Source organism: Chlorocebus sabaeus, chromosome 29, assembly GCF_047675955.1.
Source record: "Chlorocebus sabaeus isolate Y175 chromosome 29, mChlSab1.0.hap1, whole genome shotgun sequence".
Classification (NCBI taxonomy): Eukaryota; Metazoa; Chordata; class Mammalia; order Primates; family Cercopithecidae; genus Chlorocebus; species Chlorocebus sabaeus.
The window spans coordinates 9,892,478-9,910,340 of record NC_132932.1 but is presented as its reverse complement, the minus strand read 5'-3'; the positions used below and the strand labels follow the sequence as shown (position 1 = coordinate 9,910,340).

The window sequence follows — 17,863 nt, the reverse complement described above, 5'->3', positions numbered from 1 at the left end:
TTAACATACGGAGTACAGTCACGATTTACCGCCACTCTGGAAAGCCAGCCGCCACCTCCCCAATCCCCATCTTGCTTTTTTTCCCCTTTGGTTGATATTAATTTCATGGAATGCTATTTAAAGTTTAGCATGAAATGCACGTGCTATAACACAAGTGGCGAGTTATCGTCAATGAACTAGAAGTGGAAACACATCAGGAGCAGACTTGACCTCTTCTTGGATGCCTGCAGACCACGCCAAGTGGGATTTAGTGTGCACCATCTCCCCACAGGAGGCTTCATGATCTAAGCCCAGATCTAAGCCTGAATGACCACACCCCCAGGAGTCTTTGCCACAGAGGACTGAAGCTGTGTTCCTTGAAGGCAAGGACTTTAGCCACGGAAGGGAACGCGAGGAACTTCGGGCAATCTTTTTGACGCCACGTTCCATTTTTTTTAGGATCTCTTGCCAATTTCCCAGTGTGTTCTGTCCAGATAGACTAAGCTCTTTGGAGTTAATTAACCTGTGGTAGAGCCACAATTAATACGGAGCGAAGACAGAAAGGAGAAAATTCAGAAGGAAGGGGGGAAATAAAAGTAACGTTTGTCTAGCCGGAGTCTTTTACACTGCTCGGTCACAGTTAGTTAAAGACTTTCCAGCTGCGAGGACGATGCGCGCCATTTACTGTAATTGAATTGCTGTTATAACACCTTGCAAAGGGACAGCAATGCGTTTCAAAAAAAAAAGTTGCATGTGCGGCCAGCAGTTGCGCCTGCTAGATAGAGCTGCCCCACGGGGATGGGGACACAGGGCTCGGTGGGTCCTCGGGTGGGGCTCGAGGAGCCTGGTTTCAGGCGAATTCTTTCCGGGCATTCGGTGTCCCTAGGCTTGCCTAGGAGTACTGGGGTCCCTTAGTGGGCCAGAACCCGAAGCTGAACCTGAATAAGGATTGGGGTAGGACCGGAAATTGCAGAGACATAGAAAATCAATACGTGGTCGGGAGTAAACTGCGCGCGACCAAGGGCTCTGCCCTCCCTCTCTCCATTGATTTGAACGCTGGGAAGCTGCCCGCCGCGGGGGTGGTTGGACAGCGCCACCTTTGCCACCCCCTTTGCCCAGCCTTGGCAGGATCTCTCCGGAAACATACTCGCATTAAGGAACTAGGAAAGCTTCCTGGCCTGGAGCTAGGAGCCCGAGATTGGGGCTCCTTGCTGAGTGTGACGCTCAGTCCTGTGCTCCCCGCCCTGCCCCAGGTGCCCAGTCCCGCTGGAATCCATCTCCTCAGCGCCGGTTTCCCACTCTGCGAGTCGGGGAAGAACTTGGGAGCTGCAGGATCCGCCACCTCGGTTTTTCAGACACAGCCTCTGGCCGCTTTTCTTGGCCTGCCAAACCTTTGTTCACTTCTCCCACCCGTTGTTGTCTCCTCTCCTCTATCCCTCAGCAGTGTTCTCCTTTGGACAAGAGGGCCCAATCCTTTTCTCTGCTACTCCTCGCCCCTAGTAGGCCCTTCTCGGCTCCACAGAGCTCCACAGGCACAGAGAGCAAACCGTAGACTCTGACGCTCCCCAGGGCAGCAACGGGCTTCTGAATTTCAGCACCACCTTGGATGCAGTCTCCAGGGGCACAACAGGGTGAAAGAAGTGGCTGGGTGGCAGAGGGAAGACGGTCTTCCCTCCCCCCAGTCCCGAATCGGGTCCCGAAGTCCAGCTTAAAAAGCCTGCAAAGGAGGCCGGGTGCGGCGGCTCACCCCTGTAATCCCAGCACTTTGGGAGGCCGAGGTGGGCACATCACCTGAGGTCTGGAGTTGGAGACCAGTCTGGCCAACATGGTGAAATTTCATCTCTACTAAAACAAAAACAAAAACAAGCCAGGCGTGTGGTGGGCGCCTGTAATCCCAGCTACTCGGGAGGCTGAGGCAGGAGAATCGCTTGAACCCGAGAGGCAGAGGTTGCAGTGAGCTGGGAATGCGACATTGCACTCCAGCCTGGGCGACAAGAGTTAAACTCTGTCTCAAAAACAAACAAAACCCACCACCACCAACAACAAAACTAATCTACAAAGGAAATAAAATAATTAGAGGTTAGAATGCACCTCACCAGTGCTGGGAGGGTGTCCAGAGTGCCGCTGAGAAGAGCGTGAGGGACCCAGAGGGTACTCCATGGACTTGGGGATGCTCAGTCTTGCCCACGCAGGTCTGGTGGAGAAGGCAGAGACTTCCACGACTACGCTGGACCCCCAGCGACCCGCAAGGTTCGTGGTAGAAATAAGTGTGTCTCAAAAGTACTGTCCAGGCCGGGCGCAGTGGCTCACGCCTGTAATCCCAGCACTTTGGGAGGCCGAGGCGGGGGGACACGAGGTCAGGAGATCAAGACCAGCCTGGCTAACACGGTGAAACCCCGTCTCTACTAAAAATACAAAAAATTAGCCGGGCGTGGTGGCGGACGCCTGTAGTCCCAGCTACTAGGGAGGCTGAGGCAGGAGAATGGCGTGAACCCGGGAGGCGGAGCTTGCAGTGAGCCGAGATCGCGCCACTGCACTCCAGCCTGGGCGACAGAGCGAGACTCCGTCTCAAAAAAACAAAACAAAACAAACAAACAAACAAAAACCCAAAAGTACTGTCCAGGGGAGTTGAGATTGCAATCCAAGGACAGGACGTGGAGAGAAGGAGCAAACAGTCCTGGAGAAGAGGAAACAGTGTGGGGCCTGGCCCTTATAACGGTCTTTTGGGATTCACCTGTAGGGTGTGTGTGCCCCGGGGCGCCAGGGCGACGGTGCCGGTAAGATGGGTGGAAGATGGTTGGGGAGGGGTTGGCATCCATCACACTCCAATATGACACCAGTTGATCCCTTTTCCTAGGGAATTGTTCAGCTTCCTATAGGGTTTGCTAGACATAAGGTTGTTTTTGCACCCAAAAAGCCCATTGCTCTTGGAGGCATCCGGCAACTGAAGCATTGCTCTTTGGTCCTGAGAGCTGGAGGGCATGCAGCAACCCCGACACCCACTCCCAGACACCTACACCTACATCCACTTTTCTGCAAAACAAAGTTCTGTTCCTTTCCTGTGTGCCGGAAGATGGGGTGTGGGAGGATTCCCCGCTGTCTGGTCCATCCATGGCTTCCTGCGGAGTGGAACAGGTTGGAGGTGGAGTTGGAGAGGGCGGTAATAACTGCAAGAATTCAGGAAAGCAAAGCTCTGGCTTGATGGGGAGGCCTTGAGGCCGTGTTGGAGGTAGATTGCTTTAAGGCTCACCTGTGGGCAGGGAAAAAGCAGGTTCTACCCAAATGATCTGTACTCGGTTTTCTCTGTAGGGAGCCCCAGAGTCTTCAATTTGCACGTTGATGTCTGAGAGGTGAGGCAGGCTGGCAGCTGCCTCTTTGAAATGTGGCCAGCATTAGCAGGCACCAGAGGGAGAAAATGCTTCCTAGTGCGTTAAGGACTCAAGGACCAAGCTTCAAGCTCGCATTGGGTCAATAGCAAGGCTGTGGTGGTCTGGCTGACCTGAGAACCCCATCACCTGGAACCTCATCACCTGGAAGCTCAGCTGCTCCAGCTCCAACCTCACCTCACTGCACTGCTCCATCTATCCTGGCTGCCCATTTCCACTCCCCCCATCCTGACAGAATCCTTGCCCTTCCATTTTTGACCTTCCTATCTCTAGACTTTCCTCTGGAGCAAATTTTGCCTAGTCCTAATGTTTGCCAACAAAGTCGATTGTCAACAGCTACAAAAGTTCTTTTGGAAAAGATAGGAAGAATAATAGAAAGAAGGAGAACTGACATAAGTCAGGATCCCTGCTCAAAGCTAAGCCACTTACCTGCCTTATCTCTTTTACAGCCTCACAACACCGACAAGTCTCACAACACTGACAAGACAGAAATACTCCTATAGTCAACTTTTTGCTGCTGGGGAAACTGAGGCTTAGCGAATTTAAGAGCCCTGTCCAACCAAGCCTAGGCAGCTAGGAATAGGCCAGGCCTGGATGGAACAGGGCTGGCCCTTCTGGCCACCAGCTGTGGTCCCAGACAGGACTCAGGAGACAAATCAGATCATTTGGATGGCTAAATGCAGATTCTCTCCTAGGCAGAGCAGAGCTCATCCCAGGAGAGCTGTCCCAGCCTGCACGGAGCCAGACTGAGGCTTCCTAGCAGTCTCCAGTTCCTTGACTGCTCTGAGAGGTAGGAGGCAGGAGGGCAAGTGATCCCCATCCATGGCACAACCTGCTGCTTCCAGGGCACTGAGTCAGTGTGACCTTTTTGCATCTTCGAGATGAACGAGGGGTACTTGCTGTGCTTTGTACGCCTTAAACAAGTATGTCCCCATTAAATTATCCCTTTGTGAAAACCCATTAAAAGGCCACTTGCATTTGGAAGAGGGGGAGAGAGAAAAATAAAGGAAAGCACCTATAATACAGGGCAACATATTGTTCCTGGGAGATGAAGACAGGTTGGTGAATGGCTAACGGTGCAATCTGCCCAATGGAAACAAGCACATTTCAAACACTCCAACATGCCCCCTTTTATGATGGGGAGAGACACTGATGGAAACACACACAGGAGAATTTTCCTTGTCTTAAGACATCCCATTTTCCTTAAGGGACCCAAGGAATGTTCTCAGGGTGGGGCACAGTGCTGTCCATTTATAACTACCTGTCTACAGGTGCTAATGGAGGGACAAATGGCAAAGAAAGCATCTTTCTACTTCTTCTTTTAATCTACTTTCATGCTGTTTTTGCAGATTTATGAGGAATTAAAGACTTTTAAACTTTTTTTTTTTTTTCAGCCAGGAAAGCAGATTAAGCCTTTCGGGTAACAACAGATTTGTGTAGTAGCAAGGACAGAAAACCACTAATTATCCTACAAAATTGGTATGGATAGTGTTCACCCTAAAATTTTGTCTTTTTTAGTTTTGTCTTTTTCACCTTTCTTATGTGGGTGGTTTCTTATGCTAAGAAGGTTCATATTTAGTGAATTTAAGATAATATCCTATCAGCTGTCTATCTATCTATCTATCTATCTATCTATCTATCTATCTATCTATCTATCTATCTATCTTATATACACACACACATATGATACCCTACAAGTGTGTAAAATGCTAAGCCACCACACACGCATGCGCGTACACACACACACATATATAAAATACCCTGCAACTGTGTAAAATGCTAAGGCACTTACTTGCTTTATCTCTTTTATAGCCTCAAAACACTTCTATAGTCAACTTTTTGCTGCTGGGGTAGCTGAGGCTCAGTGAGGTTAAGAGCGCTGACCAAGCCCAGCCAGCTAGGAACAGGTCAAGTCTGGATGAAACAGTGCTAGGCCTTCTGGCTCCTGCCAGCTCTGGTCCCAGACTGAACTCTATATTATCTATATATTACACACACACACACACATATATTAAAATACCCTACAAGTATGTATAAATAGGGTGTGTCTTAGGGGGTGTGTGTGTGTGTATGTGTGTGTGTGTATATATATTCATTCAAATAACAAACAAAGCCCATGGCTATTCTGATATTAGCCATGTAGAGCCAGGAAAAGCAACTGGAAACAAGTGAGCCGTATCAGGTCAATTATATCTGTATCCTATCACTTCTCATATTAAAACCTATAGCATCAAGTATTACCTCTTATCTGAAGAACCTTTCAGCTGTGTGATCCAGGCAGGCTCCTACTTCATTTATTTGTCATAGAGTTTAACTCTAGCAACTACTTATGACACAGTTAGTTGTATTATCCCCATCTTACAGATGTGGACACTGAAGCACAGAAAACTCACATGCCCACAGTCATACACAGCTAGTCAGTGGCAGAGACAAGGTTTGAATCAAAACCGTCTGACCACAGAGTTTCTGCTCATAAAATCCGTATCACAGGCCAGGCACAGTGGCTCACACCTGTAATCTCAGCACTTTCAGAGGCTGAGCCGGGTAAAACACCTGAAGTCAGGAGTCCGAGACCAGCCTGGCAAAGATGACAAAACCCCATATCTATTAAAAATACAAAAATTAGTCATGTGTAGTGGCGTGCATCTGTAGTCACAGCTATTCTGGAGGCTGAGGCATGAGAATCGGTTGAACCTAGGAGGCAGTGAGCTGACATCATGACACTGCACTCCAACCTGGGTGACAGAGTCTCTGTCTCAAAAAAAAAAAAAAAAATCCATATCACAAAGTTTTACATTTCAATCAAGTCCGTGGGAAAGCTATATGCAAAGACATTTATTTCAAAATTACGTTCTTTTGGTGGGGATTAGGTGGATTGAAAGGCAAGGAATGTGAAGATAGTTGTATTCCCTCTCCCACCCCAAATTGCCTCAACTCTTCATTCCATAACTTTGTCTTCAAAATTTTCACTGCTTTAAAATATTCAAATGCCTTTTCTGTCTCAGGTGTAATGCCACATGCATAGGTTTTCACAAATGTTCAGAAGGCTGCCTGAATTATTACCTGTTTTGCTGCCTGCTTGGGGTCTTTTTCTCCTCTGTGAGAAGGATTTTTGCCTGCTCCTCACAGGTATGCTACCGCTCATAACGGCCTTGCTGGGAGAGGATCCTTGATGACTGGGACCTACATGGATGCCAGGATGCTAAGGAGTCACCACCTTGTTCCCTTGGTAGCTGGCTCAGGCTGGTTCTAACACAGCCTATTGATGCAAACCAGAATTTTGAAGCTTGGTTCACAAAGTTGAGAAAACTCCAACTTTCTTTGTTTTGGTCAGTAGAGTACTGGAAGCCACCTGAAAGTATACGTTCAGTGAAACTGAAGGGAAAATTCCAAACAAAGTAAACTGGTGACTCAGATTCAAATTTGGTGGCTGGATGCAAACCAAAGTTAGCTCTCCATGAGGCTAAGCATCTAATATTCCTGAGGCCACAGTGAAGCAGAAATCATTGTACCTAGTTAATTATTATTTTGTTGACTCAAAGCAACAGAGTGAGAGACAGCATTCAAATCTTCAGCTTATAAAAATAAGGCATTCAAGTGTGTGTTACTCCTCTGGCCATTTAAGTGTGTGACCATCTGGAGATGGTCAGCCTGTCCTAGGGGAATATTCAAAGACAGGATCAGCTGTGTCTACCTGGTTATGCCGCAGGCCTATTCCAGATTTAGACCTTCCTGGTTTGGGAAGTGGGTCATGGGAAATTTGGAGGAGGTGGAAATGTGGGTGGAGCCATGAGTCCGAACGTACAGCATGGAGAATGCAGGAATCAAGTGGGTGAAAAACAATAATTCTTCTACACAAATGGAAACTTTCTCATTTGTGCATTTATTTAACCTCCACTTATTAAGCAGGCAAGATGTGGCCAGCATGGTACCAGGCACTTGTGGATACAAAGACTGATAAGTCACAGTCCCTGGCCTCCAGGAGTTTTTAGATCAGTGAGGGAGAGGCAAGAAAGCTGATATGATTTAATATAATACACCCTGGTAATTAGTACAAAGAGCTTTGGAAGTTTGAGAGAGTGGTCTGTCCTGCCATGAATAACTGCCTGGGAAAGACTTCACAGTGAGATGATTTTGACTTGGAGCTCAGAAGATGGGTGAAGTAGGAGCAGAGCAAGGATGAGACAAGAGACAGATGGCAATCCCACTGGAGGGAAGCACAAAGCAAAGGTGGAGGAGGTCAGACCACGTTCTTTTTTGTTTTGTTTTGTTTTGTTTTGTTTGTTTTTTGTTTTTTTTTGAGATGGAGTTTCACTCTTTGTTGCCCAGGCTGGAGTGCAGTGGCGCGATCTTGGCTCACTGCAACCTCCGCCTCCCGGGTTCAAGCAATTCTCCTGTTTCAGCCTCCTATGTAGCTGGAATTATAGGCGCCTGCCACCACGCCCAGCTAATTTTTGTATTTTTCGTACAGATGGGATTTCACCATGTTGACCAGCCTGGTCTTGACTCCTGACCTCAGGTGATCCACCAGCCTCGGTCTCCCAAAGTACTGGGATAACAGGAGTGAGCCACCACGCCCAGCCCAGACCATGTTCTTATTTCTCTTGGGGGGGACAATCAAAGATGTTAGGATTTGTGCAAATAAGCTATAGGTTTCTCACATTGTTCTTTATAGGTTCCCTCCCACCCCCGCCACCACCACAGTTTCTCACTCTGTTGCTCAGGATGGAGTGCAGTGGCATGATCATAGCTCACTGTAGTCTGAAACCCCTGGGCTCAAGAGATCCCTGGACTGCCTTAGCTTCCCCAGTAGATGGGACTACAGGCACGCACCATCATGCCTGGCTAATTTAATTTTGTTGTTGTTGTTGTTAGAGACCAGGTCTTACTATGTCGCCCAGACTGGTCTTGAACTCCTGGCCTCAAGTGATCCTCCCACCTAGGCCTCCCAAAGTGTTGGGATTACAGGCGTGAGAGCCATCCTGTCAGTTCTGCCACATAGTTCTTCATTAGGGTGTGTCTTATCTCTGTCAAATTTCATGGGGAATCAAGACAGGAGTAGATTTGAAATGGCTTCCAAGAAGATAGAGTTTCTTTTTGTCAAATTTAGATTTCCATTTAGAGTGAGTAAATTCAGCTCTTTGTGTCCTGGACATTTACCTGAAGGCTTAAGGCAGAGAGAAGGACACATAAAAGTAGACGAGGTTGTGAAATTATCAGAGGAGATTAGTACATGGAGAACTACGGAAAAAAAAAAAAAAAAAAAATCCTGCCAGAATGTATTCCTAACTTTGCAGAAATGCCAGAAGTATTGGTACCTTTGGCTTCCTCCTCTGTGCTTGTGCCTATCAGAACAGATGAAACATGCTGTTTTGGTTAGTTCCCTATGTGTCTCACTGTCCCTCCGGGCTGGAAGCTCCTTGGAGGCTGGGTGTATGGCTGATTCACTCATGTTCCCAGCCCCTGGAATAGGGCCAGTCACATAAGAGCTCCGTACATTATGAATGAATTCATGATGCAAGTTTAAGAATATCGGTTTTTAATTTGTGTTAATGATAGCTGGAGCATCTGAATATCTTTTTATGTTTGCATTTGGGGTTTTTAATTGGGATTGCATAAAGTAGCCATTGTCCAACTGGCTATTATGTATGGCGGGACCAGCTTGGCAGAACTGAAGGGCCTGAACGCAGATGTTAAACTGTGTACTCTCCATTGACCTTGGACAGTCACCTCCAAGAAACTCAAGAGCACCCAATATGAAAATCACTGGCCAAGAGGCTTTAAATCAATACCATCACATTTGTTGCTTTAGTCACTTCTCAGAGGGATAGTAAAGTCTCAATCATGCTCTTTATATTGGTTGTTCTACCATTCAGAGCCATGATAGAATCTTACAGGACTGAAACACAACATAATCTTTATGTGTATGTTTTCTCATAGTTGTTATTTGTCATTTTATGTATAGTCTGAGCACTAGTCAAGATGTTTTCTTAGTTGGACTAAAGAGTGGGTTAAGAAGACAGTATCTGGCTGGGCAAGGTGGCTCATGCCTGTAATCCCAACACTTTGGGAGGCCAAGGTGGGAGGATTGCTTGAGCCCGGGAGTTGAAGATCACCCTGGGCAACATGATGAAATGCCACCTCTACAAAAAATACAAAAATTAACATGGTGGCATGCATGTGTAGTCCCAGATACTCGGGTGGCTGAGGTGAGAGAATCACCCGAGCCTGGGGAGTTGTGGGGAGTTGCAGGCTGCAGTGACATATTATTTCACCACTGCACTCTTTCTTTGCCCCATGGCTTCCATATAAAGTTTAGAAAACTTAGGGAATGGCAATGACTTGGGTTCTCCTTTTTTTTTTGAGATGGAGTCACCAGGCTGTAGTGCAGTGGTGTGATCTCAGCTCACTGCAACCTCTGCCTCCCGGGTTCCAGTGATTCTCTTGCCTCAGACTCCCGAGTAGCTGGGACTACAGGCACGCTTCACCATGCCCAGCTAATTTTTGTATTTTTAGTACAGACGGGGTTTCACCATGTTGGCCAGGATGGTCTTTATCTCTTGACCTTGTGATCCTCCTTCCTCAGCCTCCCAAAGTGCTGGGATTATAGGCGTGAGCCAGTGTGCCCTGCCAACCTGGGTTCTTAATAGTTAGGATCTTATGGTTACCGTCCCAGGGAAAGGTCAAGATCTACGTAGGTAGAGGAATTCACCCAAGAAGTTCTGATTCTCTTCTTTTCACCATGGCTCTGCCTTAGTTAATATTTTCCAAGGTAGCCACCAATTAGATCTTGGAAACAAGCGTGAAGAAAAGCATTACATGAGATCAAAACATGATCAGCTCCCTCTGAATTCTACCTTATGTTTTAGACACTCTATTGGCTCCCTGGCTTGGAGTAATTTCAAATTCCCACTGGCTCAGTGGCAAGACATCTTCTCATTCTTCTTTTCTAAATATATTCTTCATTAAAAAAAAAATTCTCCTCACCACTTTGTCTCTCTTGTGATTTCTCTTTTAAAAATTCAAATTGCAGAGGACTTCACAAGTGAAATAGAATACATTTTTGAGCATTATGTTTACTGCTGTTCATAGCTCTAGGGAGCAGTAAACATTTTCAGTAAAGAAATTTATAGCTTTTGTTTGCTTTGAGTTGAAAAGACCATGTTAGCCTTGATAATCATTTCAGAGATACTGGCTTGTGTCTTTGTATCCAGACAGCTGAGGTACTGTACAAATATCATCCAGTTACCAACAGATGACTCAAAGACAGGCCAAATTTTGAGGGTTATGGGACTCCAGTGACAAGGACAGAATCAAACTCTCTTATTATCAATACTAAAATATGACTCCTGAAAGCCTGTTGTAAGAGATTCAGATGAGATTGAATGACAAAATGCCAAATATGGGAAATCTAGCTTTCAGTCAATTGGCAATCCTCCTGCACTAGGTTGCAAGTCTATGAAAAATAGATTACCTGGGTACCATGGCATTCTCCTGTAGTCCCAGTTACTCAGGAGGCTGAGGTGGGAGGATCATTTGAACTCATTAGTTCAAGTCCAGCCTGGGCAACATTGTGAGACCCCATGTCTAAAATTTCTTTAAAAAAATGACTAACTTTTCTTTCTCTCTCTCTTTCTTTCTTTCTTTCTTTCTTTCTTTCTTTCTTTCTTTCTTTCTTTCTTTCTTTCTTTCTTTCTTTTCTTTCTTTCTTTCTTTCCTTCCTTCTTTCCTTCCTTCCTTCCTTCCTTCTTTCCCTCCTCTTTTTTTCTTTACTTTTTTTTCTTTCTTTTTTTTTTAACACAGGGTCTTACTCCATTGCCCAGACTAGAATGCAGTGGCATAATTATAGCTCACTGCACCCTTGACCTCCTGGGCCCAAGTGATCCCCCCAGCTCAGCCTCTCGAGTAGCTGTAACTATAGGTACTTGTCACCAGACCCAGTTAATTTTTTATTTTTTGTTGAGATGGGGTCTCACTATGTTGTCCAGTTTGGTCTCAAACTTCATGCTCAGTCTTCCTGCCTTGGCCTCCCAAAATGTTGGGATTACAGGCATAAGCCACTGTGCCTGGCTGACAACTTCACTTTCATGATTCTAATATGAAACCAATATAGTACCCTTTGCCACTTTGGAGAATTATGTTCATGCACAGATGCCTATATCTAGGAATCTAAATAATTATTACAAAAAATACATCAATTTAATACTCTCAATGCAAACATTCCTAAGAAATAATAAGGACAGAAGTTCTATTACTTCATTATGGAATAGTTACAAATAACATCCTTCAACCCATAGCCGTATTTATTGGATACAAAAGCAAAAAGAGAGGAAAATGAAACATTCATTAACCATTGGAATAAAAACTATAAATATCTAAATGTTTGTGAGTTTGTGCCTGAATAATGGAACACAGTTCCTACTTTACAACCATTGAACCTGGCGTTGTGCACACAAATTCAATCCATTTTTCATCAAGGAACAAAACAATGGAAGAGCTGGTACTATTCTATCACTTGCTGAGAAAGACAAAGCTGAGAACAAAGAGTTCATATTTACCTGTCCAGAAAACCAGCATTTTAGGACAGTGAGCTATTATCTTGGCATAAATCTAAAACTGAAAAAAAAATTACAGAAGTAGAGTGAATTATAGACCTGAGGTTTTCTTGGATTTACCTGGTTTTGAGGGAGAGGGACTATAAAAGGTGAAGTATATCCTGGAGTTGGACTGTCTAGAGAAGAATTTTGTGCGAATGGGCAATTGTGTAAAAACTAAAATTATACATTTATAAATTCAAAAGATATAAATTATTTTCATTTAAAACACAGGATGCTAGGAAATTTCCTTTTGTATGACGTATGGCTGCTTGAACTGTCTACTTGCACAAGATGGCCTTTAATAATCTTCCATGGTAGTCAATGAAAAAATTCTTCCTATGTTGCCAATTTACTGAGCATAAATTACTGGGAACCTTATATGGAATAAATTATGTTCTTAAGCCTTCTCAGATGTGAAGCCAAGAGAGATTTTAAAGCAGAAAACGAAATGCAAAATGTAGCTCGAAGGGGCATTGGTGTGCATTTGGAACCCTCTCTGGAGCTGTTTCCTCTCCACCCCTGTGAGAGGATTACAGGGCCGCATTCCAACCTGAGGCTTTCTTAGCCACATGTGGCTCTTCAAAAACCTGCATGCGGTTTTCTTCTTAGATTTAAATACGGCGACAAGGAATACTGCAATGTTGATGTGGCGGTGAGCCCAATAAAAAAACTGAAGAACTCTGCTTGAGTCACAGACAGGACAAATAGGGAAAGTATCACTGACCCCAGATGTGCTGTTACCTGACTTGGGAGCCGTCGTTGAGAACCTGGCACTACCATACCCTTTTGTACAACCATTGTAAGTGCAATTCATGGGTACTCATAAACGCGAGGTAAGTTTAATTGATTTGTGGCTTTCCACATTGCTGACGATGAAGTGGTTCTTTGGCTGTTGAAAGGTGAGAGGGACTTGATTTCAATACAGAGATGAGATGCTGCATTCTCTAAACTGACAGATGGAAATTCTGCTTCCAAATTCATTATTTGATGTGAAGGACAATGATGAAAATTTGAATCTGCGAAACAGTTCAGCAGGTCAAAATATAGTCAGACCACTAAAAGTTAAATGAATTTGGATGTTAAAATTCATTGGGAAATACATTTATATGGCAGTTTCTAGGTTCCCTGATAATCATTTTGATGGCCTTTTCTGTATCATCTTAAGTTTCCTCCACTCTCTCTGCACTACTAAGATATGCAACTTTGCTGGAATTTTGTGTCTACGCAATACCTTGACATAGGAATGGAAAATAACATCCTTTATCAAAAGATAACAAAGATCTCCATGAGAGATGGAAGCTTTCTTGGTCTTCTGTGGAGAGTGTGAGAAAGTAGAGGAAGATCAACCCCACCCCTGATCCATGTCTAATTATCTCCTTTCTCATCCTGAGTATACAGCTATATATTGTCTATTAATGGAAAATTAGGTTACAATTATAATTGGTTAAGATATTAAAAGTATATGAATAAAATTCAACAGTTTCCCCTTCTAATCAACCTCCCCTCCATAGTTTTTTTTTTTTTTTTTTTTTATAATTAATTTTTGAAAACAGAGTCTCACTGTGTCACCCAGGCTGGAGTGCAGCAGTGCAATCATAGCTCACTTCAACCTGGAAGTCCTGGGCTCAAGAGATCCTCCCAAGTAGCTAGGACTACAGGCATATGCCACTGTGCCTGACTAATTTTTTTTTGTTTATTTTTTTATTATACTTTAAGTTCTAGGGCACATGTGCACAATGTGCAAGTTTGTTGCATATGTATACATGTGCCATGTTGGTGTGCTGCACCCATTAACTCATCATTTACATTAGGTATATCTCCTAATGCTGTCCATCCCCACTTCCCCCACCCCATGACAGGCCCCGGTGTGTAATGTTCCCCATCCTGTGTCCAAGTGTTCTCATTGTTCAATTCACACTTATGAGTGAGAACATGCAGTGTTTGGTTTTCTGTCCTTGCAATAGTTTGCTCAGAATGATGGTTTCCAGCTTCATCCATGTCCCTACAAAGGACATGAACTCATCCTTTTTTATGGCTGCATATTATTCCATGGTGTGTATGTGCCATATTTTCTTAATCCAGTCTATCATTGATGGCCATTTGGGTTGGTTCCAAGTCTTTGCTATTGTGAATAGTGCTGCAATAAACATATGTGTGCATGTGTCTTTATAGCAGCATGATTTATAATCCTTTGGGCATATACCCAGTAATGGGATGGCTGGGTCAAATGGTTTTTCTAGTTCCAGATCCTTGAGGAATTGCCACACTGTCTTCCACAATGGTCGAACTAGCTTACAGTCCCACCAACAGTGTAAAAGTGTTCCTATTTCTCCATATCCTCTCCAGTACCTGCTATTTCGTGACTTTTTAATGATCACCATTCTAACTGGTGTGACATGGTATCTCATTGTGGTTTTGATTTGCATTTCTCTGATGGTCAGTGATGATGAGCATTTTTTCATGTGTCTGTTGGCTGCATAAATGTCTTCTTTTGAGAAGTGTCTGTTCATATCCTTCGCCTACTTTTTGATGGGATTGTTTGATTTTTTTTCTTGTAAATTTGTTTAAGTTCTTTGTAGATTCTGGATATTAGCCCTTTGTCAGATGAGTAGGTTGTAAACATTTTCTCCCATTCTGAGGTTGCCTGTTCACTCTGATGGTAGTTTCTTTTGCTGTGCAGAAGCTCTTTAGTTTAATTAGCTCCCCTGTGTCAGTTTCGGCTTTTGTTGCTATTGCTTTTGGTGTTTTAGTCATAAAGTCCTTGCCCATGCCTATGTCCTGAATGGTATTGCCTAGGTTTTCTTCTAGGGTTTTTATGGTTTTAGGTCTAACATTTAAGTCTTTAATCCATCTTGAATTAATTTTTGTATAAGGTGTAAGGAAGGGATCCAGTTTCAGTTTTCTACATATGGCTAGCCAGTTTTTCCAGCACCATTTCTTGTTTTTGTCAGGTTTGTCAAAGATCAGATGGTTGTAGATGTGTGGTATTATTTCTGAGGGCTCTGTTCTGTTCCAATGGTCTGTATCTCTGTTTTGGTACCAGTACCATGCTGTTTTGGTTACTGTAGCCTTGCAGTATAGTTTGAAGTCAGGTAGTGTGATGCCTCCAGCTTTCTTCTTTTGGCTTAGGAGTGTCTTGGCAATGCAGTGTACCCGACTAATTTTTACTTTTTTTTTTTTTTTGAGATAGAGTTTCGCCTTGTTGCCCATGATGGAGTGCAATGGTGCAATCTCAGCTCACTGCAACTTCTGCCTCCTGGGTTCAAGCAATTCTCCTGTCTCAGCCTCCTGAGTAGCTGGGATTACAGGCATGCTACACCATGCCCGGATAATTTTGTATTTTTAATAGAGACGATGTTTCTCCATGTTGGTCAAGCTGTTCTTGAACTCCTGGCCTCAGGTGATCCACCCACCTAAGCCTCTCCAGGTGCTGGATTACAGTCGTGAGCCACTGCGCCCAGCCATTTTTAAATTTTTAAGAGATGCGGTCTTACTACGTTGCCCAAATTGGTCTCAAACAGTTAGCATCAAGCAATCCTCCTGCCTAGGCCTCCCAAAGTACTGGGATTACAGGCATGAGTCACTGGACCAGGCTTCCTCTTGGTAGTTTTAAAATTGTATCCACTAATTCCCTGATTCTCCCGACTTCAAGAGGTGGGGCCTGAGTCCCAGAAGTGACTTTGTACAACTTTGGAGGCTGAGTAATAAAAAGCTGGGTAATAAAACATCCATTCTGGCTCTGGTGTGGGTGCATGCTCTTTCTCTTTCTTCCTCTCTTGGATCCTTGGCTCTGGGAAGCCTTACAGAAAGGCCCACATGGTGAGAAACTGAAGTCTCTGCCAATCACCACAAGGAACAGAGGCCTGCCAACTGTGAGAGTGAGCTTGGAACCAGGTCCTTCTACCACAGTCAACTCTTGAGATGACCTCAGCTTCACCTGGCAGCTTGACTGCAACTTCCGGAGAGACCCTGAACTGAAACCACCCAGCTACGAGATTCTCAGATTTCTGACCCTCAGAAACTGGGAGAAAATAAATGTTTGTTGTTTTAACTTGCCAAACTTGTGGTTAATTTTTTACATAGCAATAGACAACTAGTACACCTCTATGAGTGAAATTAGTACAGTGTCTGGTATTGACTAGAAAAGGCACTTAATAAATATTTGTGGAAGGCATGAATTAAAATGAATAAATAAAAAGTTTAATTTATGTCCTTCTACACCTTTCTCATTTGTATAACCTCTTTGAAAGTAGCTTAACAGAAGAGTGTTTCTGAGAGAGGATCTCTTTAATTATTAAACATTCAATCATTCAACAAATATTTATTACTGCTACTATTTGTCAATGAACCACTTTCTTCAACTATGAAATACTTGTGAGCCCAGTTAAGTATCTGCCAAGCTTTCATAAAAATACATTTATTGAATCTCTCCCTGAAAGACTCTCTGCTATAGAGGTTAAAACCCAGTTGTCAGGTTAGTTAGACACAGATGACCAAGAGAGGTGAAGGGTTAGTGAAAGGAGAGAAGTTATTTTAATACTGACATACTTAAAGTAATCATGGGTGAGAATGGGATCCATCACTGAACTAATAAGGAATAATAAGGATGGGTGTAAATAATGCAAGGCATTCAACAGTTACTTGGAACAATTTGGGGGAAATGTAGCTCACTCATAGTCTCTGCAGTGTGAAGTGTGGCCAAAGTTAGTTTGGGGGTCAGGTGATCTGGGTTAGAATTCTACCGCTGCCATTACAAACTATGAGAATTTATAGAACTCATTGAATCCTTTTGACCTTATTTTCTTCATCTATAAATTGAGCAAGTAAACACTATGATTTAGAGCTTTTTGGGTTTTTTTGAGATACGGTCTTTTTCCGTCCCACCTAGGCTGGAGTGCAGTGGTGCGATCATGACTCACTGCAGCCTTGAGACTTCCTGGGCTCAAGTGATCCCCCCTGCCTCAGTCTCCTGAGTAAGTAGGACTAGAGGTACACCCACCATGACTGACTAGTTGTAGAGATTTTAAATTACACAAAGCATGCAAAAGGTTTAGCTTGTTGCCTGGCATATAGTAGGTACTTGAAAAATTGTTAGCTCAAAAAAAAAGAAAAAAAGTCTGGGCGCGGTGGCTCACGACTCTAATCTCAGCACTTTGGGAGGCCGAGGTGGGAGTATTGCTTGAGTTCAGGAGTTTGAGAGCAGCCTGAGACACATGCCAAAATCCTGTCTCTACAAAAAACACAAAAAACTAGCCAGACATGGTTGCACATGCCTGTAGTCCCAGCTACTCAGGGGCTGGGGTGGGAGAATTACTTGAGCCTGGAAGGTCAAGACTGCAGTGAGCTGTGATCCTGCCACTGCACTCCAGTCTGGGTAACAGAGTGAGACCCTATCTTGTAAAAAAAAAAAAAAAAAAAGTTAACTACTTTTTTTTTTTTTGAGATGGAGTCTCTCTCTGTCACGCAGGCTGGAGTGCAATGGTGTGATCTCGGCTCACTGCAACCTCTCCCTCCCAGGTTCAAGTAATTCTCCTGCCTCAGCCTCCCAAGTAGCTGGGATTACAGGCATGCACCACCACACCCAGCTAATTTTGTATTTTTGGTAGAGTCAGGGTTTCACCATGTTGGCCGGGCTGGGTTTGGAGGTTTTCAAGTCTCCTACATTGTTAGAACACTTTTCTGCTTATGTGTACCTTCCTCCTTTTAGCTAAACATCAGTATGGCAGAATTGTCTGAAAATCTAGTCAGGAGGAATGATTGGAGTATTGTTGGCCTTCTCAGCTGCTCTAGGAGGAGCTTGATGAGATGGGATAAAGGCAACATGGACACAAGGGCAGTCTCTATGCTGCGTCCTCACACTCCACATGGCCTTCCATCCCACAGTGTTCCCGCCCGTTGGTT

General features: G+C 44.2%; 1 protein-coding gene across 2 annotated transcripts in view; it reads left to right on the top strand.

Moving 5' to 3' along the window:
* LOC140710673 (uncharacterized) overlaps positions 1–17,863 on the top strand; it is a 54,646-nt gene that overhangs the window by 13,382 nt on the left and 23,401 nt on the right. The window contains exon 2 of one of the 2 annotated variants that reach the window (XM_073012978.1): positions 12,572–15,951. The exons of the other annotated variant lie outside the window; for it this stretch is intronic. Coding sequence (XP_072869079.1) covers positions 12,572–12,650 — 79 coding nt within the window. The 3' untranslated portion in view covers positions 12,651–15,951. Of the gene's footprint in view, positions 1–12,571; positions 15,952–17,863 lie in introns of those variants that run through there. 2 annotated transcript variants of the gene reach the window in all.